General features: G+C 40.6%; 1 protein-coding gene across 1 annotated transcript; it reads right to left on the reverse strand.

Moving 5' to 3' along the window:
- Window positions 1-655: 655 nt before the first annotated feature.
- On the reverse strand, window positions 656-10,413 carry ACTA2 (actin alpha 2, smooth muscle). Its single transcript, XM_021539349.3, has 9 exons — window positions 10,361-10,413; window positions 7,655-7,826; window positions 5,820-5,948; window positions 4,440-4,550; window positions 3,847-3,931; window positions 3,601-3,762; window positions 3,161-3,352; window positions 1,706-1,887; window positions 656-947 (listed from the first exon to the last, which is right to left on the reverse strand). Exons 2-9 carry the CDS (start codon window positions 7,781-7,783, stop codon window positions 804-806), a joined length of 1,134 nt encoding a protein of 377 aa, XP_021395024.1. The 5' UTR covers window positions 7,784-7,826; window positions 10,361-10,413; the 3' UTR covers window positions 656-803.
- Between the last annotated feature and the right edge of the window lie 902 nt (window positions 10,414-11,315).

The following is an 11,315-nucleotide window of genomic DNA, read 5'->3' on the forward strand; positions in this document are numbered from 1 at the left end:
ACATTATTCCCCCCCCCCATTTAAAAAAAAAGTTCTGAAGAAAAAGTATATTAAGCCAGCTTAATTATCCTTTATATCTTGCTAGAAAACACAAAATAAAAATAATAGGCTGCACTCATCCTGAGGGCATACAATAGGAAAGTCATATGTTTGACCTAGTGTTTAGATATGCTCCCAAAGGAAAAGGTTTTTTTTCTTTAAAGAAAACACAGGATTGTTGGGGTACATATCATACACCCCTGGGCCATACACTGTGAGAAATTAGCTTTTCCATCATGACAGCTGTGAAGTAAGAAGTGATGTGGATAGATAATATTTCTGGATAGAGCAGATACAAAGCAGCATGCCCATGCTCATCCTGATATTGAACAGATGCTGTGCTCCTTTGGTACTGCCTAGAACTTTGTAAGAACCACGACTGGTTCTGTCTGCACATTAAAAAGTTTTCTGAGGCTAAACTTTGAGAACATGCAGCCTGACAGGTGAGCATCTTCTGGCATTGGTATCATCGAGCTAAAGGTACCACCATTTCTGTTAAGCCCAGTAGAGTGTAATAATAAATTCATGTCACAAGATGGAGCTTCAAGCCAGCAGTAATGGCATCTCCGCACACTCACGGCGTGGCTTTTGCTTTTGTTTTAAATAGGAGCAGCAATTTCATAGCATATTTAAAATTTATTTTAAGAACTACACAGTATCCAATTAATTAGATTAATTATGATGAAGGATTTATGGAATGAAATTATAAGAATGTACTTTCCTGAATACATTCACACTAAGGAGACATATAAAGAAAAAGCAATTTAAAAGCATTTGCGGTGAACAATGGATGGGCCAGCTTCATCATATTCCTGTTTGCTGATCCACATCTGCTGGAAAGTAGAGAGGGAAGCAAGAATAGAGCCTCCAATCCAGACCGAGTACTTGCGTTCAGGAGGAGCAATGATCTGTTTAAGAAATAAAACATTAAGTACAACTGTCTACTATGAATACAATACATTTTTATACAAAAATACTAAAGCAGTGATCTGTGATATTAAGAAAAACACTGCATCTATGTGCTAGTGCTATCCATTGCTGCAAGCAGGAAAGTTTAGAATTTGTTTTATAAATCTGTACCCTCAAATCCTCTGCCTAACTCAGCCTCCTCAGTGACCCCTATCCCTGGTGCACTCTTGTACTCCTGAGCATATATGAGAAAAGGGGAGATAATTGTTCTGGAAACACATAATGACAGTTCAGGTGGGCTTGAAAAAATCAATGGCCTATGGAGCACTCCCTTTGGTATAGCTGATAAAATGTTTGTAAAGCAAAGAACAGAAGATTTGAAGCAGCAGAACAAAGATTAGCTTGTCACGGTGTCTTTCAAACATGTAAGCCAAAGACAAAAACAACATTTCCTCTCTTCCATGTCTATCAGGCTAGAAAGGCTGAAGAAGCTCACATATACCCCAGAGGAAAATTTATGCTTCTGGGTTCATGCTGTTCTTTGGCCACTTAGGACATTTGCTCAAAATCAACATGAACAAGGAAATGAGAGAAGGCTCTCTTCTTCCAGCTCCAAAGTTACCAGTTGGTGATTATTTGCTAAGTAATCCAGATGTAAGTCAAAATATGTTAAAATCACTTACTTTGTAAAGTGTTGCATGTTTCACTAGATCTAAATGCCGCTCATACAGTCTACAAGTGATTGCACCATACATACCTTGATCTTCATGGTGCTAGGAGCCAGAGCAGTGATTTCCTTCTGCATCCTGTCTGCAATACCCGGGTACATGGTGGTGCCTCCAGACAGCACGTTGTTGGCATAAAGATCCTTTCTGATGTCTATGTCACATTTCATGATGCTGTTGTAAGTGGTTTCATGAATGCCAGCAGACTCCATGCCTGGGGAAGGTACAGAAGAACACTGAGGAAGCAACTCCATACAGACACTTAAAATTGTTAATGCAGAACTGACATGCTGTTTTTAATGACTCTTTGGATGACATCAGTCTCAGAGCTTTGGAAAACTGGAAAGTCATTTTGCCATTGCCTAAATTATTTGCTTAAGAAGTTCCTTGGTGTACAGCCCTCCTCTCCCTCTTATACACAACAACTCCTCCTGAAAAAGAAAGTTGGGATGTGGAATGGTAAAGTTTCCATTACACTTCTGCAGGCAATCTCAATTGTCCCAAGAATTCCTTATATGGTCTTGGAATAATTTGGGATTTTTTTTTCCTTTTTTTTTCTTTTCAAATTAAGTCAACTCAGAGACAGAACAGTCACAATATGTCCTAAAACCTCTACGTATGCAACGCTTTATCTCCGAGTTGAAATTCTGCCTATTGGCAGAACTGACACTGGATTTCTATGTGACCTTTCTGTGTGACCTTGTTGCAAATCTGCCTTCGTGGATGTTCATTAGCATGGCATTGTCTTGGCTTTGCTCCGGGTAGGCAATGAACTGTGGATTCAGGATTTGTAGCAGTCTTCTGGAAAAATAAAAGTAGGTCTTGCTGCCTAAATGCCCCTCCCACCTCTTCCCACTCCTGGCAAGCACATTCAAACATACAGAATGGCACAGGCACAATTCCAGAAGACAGGAATAAACATAGTGGCTTTATTTTGGGAAAGCATTTTGGCTAATTGTTTAATGTGAAGTTCTTCCCACCACATTAATAGACCTGTGATCTTCCCCCCCTCGCACAGCCCCCTAAATATCAGGCTAGCCCAGAGGTCCGAGGCTGGGAGGGGAAGAATATCAGGAGATGGCAAAGATTTCCAAAAGAGGCTGTTACCCCAATATATGTTGGTTCAGCTCTCTTTATTCTGTGATGTCCATGTGGAGAGCGGGGCAAAAGAGGACGAACAGGAAATGTCAGGGGTCTATACAGACTTTGGACAGGGTGGGCTTCCCTGGCTCTCCACCAACCCCATTGGGGCAGGAAGGAGGGGTCCAGGGTTATCTTGATCAGAGTCACAGGGTCCCGGGGACAGGGGAAATTGAGTGCCCATGAGCTCACCGTAACAGACCTGTTCTAAAAGATTGCTTTATAATGGGTGCTAGGACACACTCTTGTGTATGTCTGGGTGAGTTAGTAATGGAGCACAAGCAGAAGGAAATTGGGACTTGGTATTTCTGTGTGGTTTACCAAGGCACAACAGTCACTGAACCTACCAATGAAAGATGGCTGGAAGAGGGTCTCTGGGCAGCGAAAGCGTTCATTTCCAATGGTGATCACCTGACCATCAGGAAGCTCATAGCTTTTTTCCAGAGAGGAGGAAGATGCAGCAGTGGCCATCTCATTTTCAAAGTCCAGGGCCACGTAACAGAGCTTTTCCTTAATGTCACGGACAATTTCACGCTCCGCTGTAAAAAGGATTCAATCTTTAAAATGGTATTCAGGAAGGACCCAGACCTGTTGACTGGTTGTTCCCTTTCATCTTCCAACACCCTCCCCATATTTTAAACAAATCCTCTGCTAGTCTTTCAAGGGACCTTCATGTTGGAGACCTTCTCATGCCTATTCAGCTGCAGAACCGCTGACAGTTCTTCTGCGGCCAGGAGAACCAGTGCCCATGAACAACGCTCCTTCTCGGCTGGCAGCGTGTCCTTACCAGTGGTCACGAAGGAGTATCCCCGCTCCGTCAGGATTTTCATGAGGTAGTCGGTCAGGTCCCGGCCAGCCAGGTCCAGGCGCATGATGGCGTGTGGCAGGGCGTAGCCTTCATAGATCGGCACGTTGTGGGTGACACCGTCCCCAGAGTCAAGCACGATCCCTTTGAGGCAGTAACACACGGTTCATTCCCATCATCCCCACAGAACTACTTCAAACACCTATGCCGTGTTCCCCTCAGGCTTACCTGTGGTACGTCCAGAGGCATAGAGGGACAGAACAGCTTGAATAGCTACATACATGGCTGGCACATTGAACGTCTCAAACATAATCTGAAATGCAATTTAAATAATTCTCTTTAGCACTAGAAGGTTTAGTTTAGTTGATACAATATACTGAAAAAGAAGTAGAATACAAGATTTTCATATTTCTCTATGCTTGGTAAAAGCAAAAAAGGAAAATACAAAATCTAAATCCAAAAATATTTGTCCTGTAAAGTATCTCCCTGTATTTGGCCTATATCTTTATCACATTAATATAGCCACATGCCCATATTAAAGATAATTTTGTAATAGGCCTGGGCATAAAAACAGATTAAGATGACATAAAGTTTGGACTGACTGGAGTGCACACATTCAAAGTGGATACAGTGATTTTCTAAACTATATGTAATAATATATAAATATGACAGGTGGTCACTTTGTACTTTCCATCTTCCATAACTGAGAGAGACAGACTGCTGGACAGCGTGACTAACCGGAATGTGTGACTGTGAATGTGACATTCACATCCTGTTGAAAGAAAAGGTTGGACTATTCCATAGCTTTAGTGCGAGCCCACCTGTGTCATTTTCTCACGGTTGGCTTTGGGATTCAGCGGTGCTTCGGTCAGCAGAGTCGGGTGCTCTTCAGGTGCAACCCGGAGCTCATTGTAGAAAGAATGATGCCAGATCTGAGGACAGTGAGAGAAGCCAAGGGAAAGAAACACCATCAGTCAGCAGCTCAGCATCACTTCCAGACAGGTACTGAGCTCCAGAACTCTGCTTACAGCTCTAGATATATGCTGGTGATGTTTCTCATGCAGTTGTTCTTACTGCCTCCACAGAGACTACCAGAGTAACTGTAGAAAGAAAATCACCATCCTCAGGATTTACTACCAGTAATATATGGCTTACTTTAAGGACACATAAGGAAAATTAACATGGTACTCTTACAATAGAAAAGACAGAAGAGGACACACTTGGTTCCAGCAATGCTATTTCAATAATGACTGAAAGGGAAACAGTTCCAGAACAACTCAGAGAACATACACAGATTTCAATAGATAATGAGTCTTTTGACAGTTTCTTCTTTTGGTTTGTACAGGCCGGACCAAGAATTCATGAAAAGAAATGAAGATAAATGGTTTGTGAGGTTGAAAGCCACTTCTGTTTATCACCTCCACATAATTTGTTCCTACTGTAAAAATCTGAGGCCAAATTGGGCAGTGAGGAGGCTAATACACTGATAAGAAGTAAAACAACCTGGGATTTCAGTCTGAAGGCCAAGAAGTTTTTGCTAAGCTTGTTTTCAAGCCGGTGGTCATTAGGGACTGGTTGATATGTTTGGCATCTAAAAGATTTTGCTTTCAAGCAAATTCTACAATACTGAGACTCATTAAGTGCTGGTGACTCCACACACTTACAGTGTGTTGGGATGTCCAGACTGTTCCAAATACCCCTATTTTCACAGAACAACATTAAATGGAGATACCATTTTAGAATCTTAGAAATTATATTATCTGTACAAACTATGACTATAAACATGGTTCTGGAAGCCTTTCAGTCAAATACTGGCTCTGAAATGGATGCATTGCACTGCAATATTGCTAATCTTCCAAGCATAAAAAGTATGTGTATAAACACTTCCCTTCTCATCAGAATCACATTCATGCTTTGCATTTTTGCAGAAACAGATAACTTCTTAAATTCCATTTTTTACTGGCAATTTGATTTATTCCTTTTCCTTTCTTCCTTCCCTTCTTTCTCCCCCTGCCCCCTTCTCAATAACTAGCAAAGATCAGGCTGGAGTAAAAGAACTCCTAATTACAATTTTGGTGTACTCCTACTGATACTCAAGCTTTAGACACTTTCATCTAAAATTTAGAGGATATTCTGTAAATATTTGGATCAAATAGTTCTGTTTATCAGTAGTACACATTGGCTTTTCAAAGCTGAAATACCTTCTCCATGTCGTCCCAGTTTGTAATGATGCCGTGCTCTATGGGGTATTTCAGGGTCAGGATTCCTCTCTTGCTTTGAGCCTCGTCACCCACATAGCTGTCTTTTTGACCCATACCAACCATCACACCCTATAAAATAATACAAATTGTGTTAGTCTCTCAGGGAAAAGTGTCATAAAGTAGACAGAACATTAGCTGGGAAATAAATCCAGTTGCCAGTTATACTAGTTACAATACAATTTACTATTACTGACAAATGGGGTATTGTGTGTTGCTCTTAAATTGCCAGTATTAAATGTTTGATTATTAAGTCTCTGGAGTTCATATTTCCACTACAGTTAAGTAAACAGAGTAAGTACAACATTAAATGCATCAAGATAAAGTGGGAAAACTGAGTTGGTTTATGTTTGTTATTATTTAGGGATGAACAGTCTGCTAAATGACAATAAAGTGAGGTAAAAGCAGAAAGTGATATTGTGCCATCTAAGGGTCAAGATGGAGTGATATAAACTTTACATTTCTCAAAGCTTCAGTTTCAACATTTTTTAATCCTCTATTTGAATGCCATAATACTGTAATTAGGGATGGACAATTTAAATCTACTCTGTGGGCTTCTTTACAGATATTTTCATGGATCCTGTAGAAATTATTAAAGGACCAGAATCTGGAAACTACTCTGGATATACATTAGTCTCTATGTTAAAATCAGAAATAATGAAAGAAAAATAAAATATAGTAGGATTTTTTAAGTGCGTAATACTTCTATCAGAACTTAGTCATTACAGATTCCAAATCTTAGCATTTCTAAATCCATGTCTTAAAAACAGGTATCCCATATTTACAATTTTTAATGGGATGATCTCTCCTAAATGATCAGGAAAGAAAGGTTCTAGAAATCTGTATTTATTTCTACTGTAACTATATGGCTTTGTTTTGAGCAATTATTATCATTTCCACTAGCTACAGATGGTGGCATTTGAATGCACTTTCCAAATTATGGTAATTCCCAGAGGCATTAATTAGCCCTCAAGTCCTTTTTTCTATATTGAAATGCAGGTATTTCTCCAATCCTGGAGAATTTAAAATGCATTTGCCGGACATATAAAGTCTTCATCTTGCAAAGAGCTTGCCTCTTTTCCCCCAGGGCCTTGGGTGACTTAGAAGCAATTAGGTGGATCTGTTAATTACTTGGATTAGTTTGTCATGACCTAGAAAAGCTGCTCTAATTCATGCTTATGGTGATCTGTCTCATAAACTATAATTAACAGCTCAGATAATAAATGTCTTTTGCAAACTATTAAAATATAGTAGAGTGCATCATATACTCAAATATAAACCTTGAAGCTAAAGAAACTCAACCCTAGACAGGTACCCATTTAATGAATAAGTACCTATTGGTACTTATTCATTAATGAATAAAGTCAGAAAGGTCATGAGGAAGCTAAGTGAAAACTTCTGCTTCCTGCTTTAGTCTTCCACACATTACCTATTCTCAGCTTTAAGGGCAGCCAGAATTTCTAGATGTTCCTGTGTTAGGCTTATTTGGATTTTGGACTGGGTTTCTTTAAACTAGTTTTACTCACCCAGTTCTCTAGGTGATTCAAAATTAAGGGGTAGAGAAAAGATGGCATAGAAGAGAGTGAAAAATTTTAAAAGGATTTTTTTACAGGGCAAGAGACCTCCTTTGATTCAGGTGAGTGTGCTGCCGGACTCATTTTGCCTGGAAATACTGTGTTACACAGATCAGCCCATGCTGGACTAGCCCCAGGCACAGATGGCCCTGGCTGAAGAGCTGGGGACAGGGCAGCAAAGCCTTCTACAAAGTAATTCATCACCTGGTGCCTGGGACGACCCACAATGGACGGGAAAACTGCTCTGGGAGCATCGTCTCCAGCGAAGCCGGCTTTACAGAGCCCCGACCCGTTGTCACAAACAAGGGCAGTGCTGTCCTCTTCCTCACACATCTTCTACAGCAGTGCCTGCTGGCCTTCCCGACAGAAAACAGCCCTATGAAAACAGCAGGGAAGAATTAAACCAGAACCAAAAATCACACTCGGGTAGCAGAGCCACCCTGGCTACCAGAACCTGCAAGGAGGGGTATGGTCCTGGGCTGGGAATCACAAGGATGTGGGGCTGTGGGAGGGAATGGGCTTCCTTCCGAAAGCATGAGCAGTATCAGCCATGTCTGTGTGCACCAGAGATTATCCAGGGAATTCCAGAGGAGACTTCCAGCCCCGCAGCACGGGCAGAGAGATCAGGGAGCAGCAAATGTTTATCTAAATTTGGTCTCAGAAATCCACGGCTGGGGGAGGTTGATAAAAGAGAACACTGGACTGACAGCTGCAAAAACAAAGGTTCATTTGCATTTAATTCAGCACAACTTCTCCTGCTTTTCTATCGCCCTGACAAAATCCTGACACATGTGGATAGATGTTAAAAGGTAAGAGCACTTCAGCTTCCCCTTCTAGTCGTGAGCTTCCCAAAAACTAATTACATTAAATGCTATGCATGTACCAGGGGTGTTTTCCTGATGCAGATATTAATCCACTGGTTAAGATGGCCAATTAAGTTTATATTTAACCTTTTGAAAAGGTAGAAATTTTCCAAATAAAAAAGGGGGAAAAAAAGAAGCAAGTCTTTTCCAGGTCTCCCCTAATCAGTCAGAAAAATAAACCCACCTTTAAAATTAAGCCAGAGACAGTATGTGTTTTAAAAACAGGCCATAACGTCTGCTCTATCATCATTTCAAAGCAGCTAATAAACTACATTTGTATTGTGACAGTAAATTTATGTTAGCTCCTTGGCTCAGTAAAAAAACTGTTTTCTTGCTCTGGCAACAGAAGATAATATGGGTAATAAAAATGCTTTGAAGGCTTTGTATTGAAGTCAATTACAGAAACAAGCACTGAATACCAGGACTCAAGAAGAATTATTTGCTCACAATTTATAGTGTGGTAGGGAATCACTTGGCCCACTCCAAGCCTGGGCTTCCATGCAGAGTCCAACAAATTGCAGTGTGTTAACAGCTAAGGGAGACAGCTGTCATCCACGGACCAGCTGGCTCCACATGCAGTCTCCAAAACCTTCTGCTGCAGGAATACTGGAAGTGCAGGCAGAAATGAGAATGGGGCCAGCAAGAGCCACGGCCAGTGAGCAAGGGAGGCCACAATCTGTTTAGCCTCTACAATGGATGGAACAAGCCCAGACAGTTCTCCCAAATGCTTCATTTGAGATCCTCTGTCTCTCCCAGCCAGGCAGCCACGAGACGTGGCTGCAGCCCTGCTCCTGCAGGCTGCGTGGGCAGAGCTCCCAGGAGAAGGCAAGGATAGGGAAATCCTAACTTTGTGTTCCAGATATTTTATCATTGTAACTGTGGAAGGAAAGTAAGTTGCAATTTTTTTCATTTATTAAACTACTTAGGCTCTTTATATTAAAATATTTACTGAATGGAGTACAACTGTTATCTAACATGAATGAACAGACTGGTTTGGACAAACCATTTCCTAATTAGGAAATATGCTTTTCAGCCGTCTGTTTTTGGAACCGTGTTTGAGGTCAGGGGGGTTGCTCAAACCAATGCAGCTAATGCAATGCCAAAAATCACTTGGGGGAGGGGAAGAAGGGGGCAGGAAAGGCTACATTTCTGAGCTTAGTGGACTGTAAATGAAAACCATATTTAGTAATAAAGCACAAAAAGTTAAAAAATCAGACAGAGGGCTCTGCTACCAACCAACCAATGAGTTACAGCTCAGGACTGCCATGGCAGGCAAATGTCGCAGAGATTGTGGAAGAAAGGAAATTTTTCTCCCAAGTAAACAGAACAGTCTTTAGCCTCTTTCTTCTCCCTGTTTTGCAAGCAAATATAATCAATCACCTCACCAATCTACCCAATAAATTATAAAGGGAACTCCAGCTCCACAAGTGCTGTGTGTAGCCTGTTAATGAATATTTGGCATTTTACATAACAGTAGTTTCATACACATAGAGACAAGGATGAATACACATGCATCCTCATTTCATCCTATTAGACACTGCTGATTAGCATACTACCAGCTCTTCCTGCAGTCACATTCCATGAAACACTCTTTTATCTCACACTCGATTGAAAGCACTGAAGCAAATCTGCTAAGAAACACTATTACCCCATCAGGGGTATTACTATACCCCATCAGGAACTCTGTCCCAAACTAATACCCCAATGTCAGACAAGTTCATTTAAACCAGAGTATATCTGCAATTCCAGCGGTGGCATTACACAAGCCATTTTTTAATATAGTTGCTGAAGTGCTGGTAGAAGCAGTAAAATTATTAGGGTAATTTTTAGGGTAAATTATGAGGGTAACTTTTCTCTTCCTTACAGAATATAAAATAAAGACAACTCAGTACAGATACTAAAAGTATTTTATCTACTCAATTCTAATAAACCTTTTAAGCAAATTACAGCACAGCAGTGCATCCTTCTGAACAACTTCCACTTGACATTATTTAATTGAAATCCTCCAGCAACCTGTAAATCATGCCATTGGTTCCGTGCCACTTACCCTGACAGCGCTTGGCTGAGGATGGCTGCTCTAGGGTGGTACACTCCGTATCTGAAACCTCAGAGGTTTTATAGCCCCTTCAGCTCTTCTCCTCCCACTAGCCTCCCAAACAAGGAGCAGAGACAGACAGAGACAGAGCTGAAGTCTCTAACAAAACCATATAGGGACCTTAATACAAAAAACTCTAATCTGGGTGGCCACAGGCCCTGGGTCTCTTCCACTGCATTCCAGTGTAGAGCTCATGAAACAGGAGGAGACTTTCAGCTGTGTAAGATAAACATTTAAAAACTTCAGGAGAGTTGCTAAAATACATAGAAAGTGTGCCCACAGTAGACATCCTCTCACAGGATGATCATGTGCTCAAACAAGAGAGGTCCAGGACTCCACAGTAACATCCAAGAAGCATAATGAAAAATTGGAAGAGCAGTAATTTATAACAGGGAAGGTCTTTTAAACAAACACCTTGCTGTCATTAAAGATTTTGATAAAAACAATGAATAAATATTTTTGGCCAGCTAAACAGCTGCTTAATTTTTCTACAAAGTCTCTTTAAAAGCTTATAATTTTGCTTGTATAATAAATATTGCCCACAGGCTTAAGGGTAATAAAAAAGTACCAGCTGTTGTACAAGATTCACAGAGAAATCTTTGAAGGTTTTGAAAATGTTCAATTAAAAGATTGTTATTATCCTCTCTGGTCTGTGATGGGTTAGAATCCATTCTGTTTCTCTGAAAGCTTATTTTCCAGCTCCAGGTTCTGCAGACCAAATTTGCCCTAGAGCTACTCCACTGATGCCCACAAATCTGCACTGTCAGAAATTTACATCTCAAATTGTTCATAATAAAGTTATTTAATTTTATAACCCCAGCTATCTTTTTCACTGAACACATTTTTAGCAAACAAAGGAACAGTTCTCATTGTACAAGTTATTTTCAGCACAAGCCTGGATTTCTAC

The sequence above is a fragment of the Lonchura striata genome, chromosome 7 (genome assembly GCF_046129695.1).
Source record: "Lonchura striata isolate bLonStr1 chromosome 7, bLonStr1.mat, whole genome shotgun sequence".
NCBI lineage: Eukaryota > Metazoa > Chordata > Aves > Passeriformes > Estrildidae > Lonchura > Lonchura striata.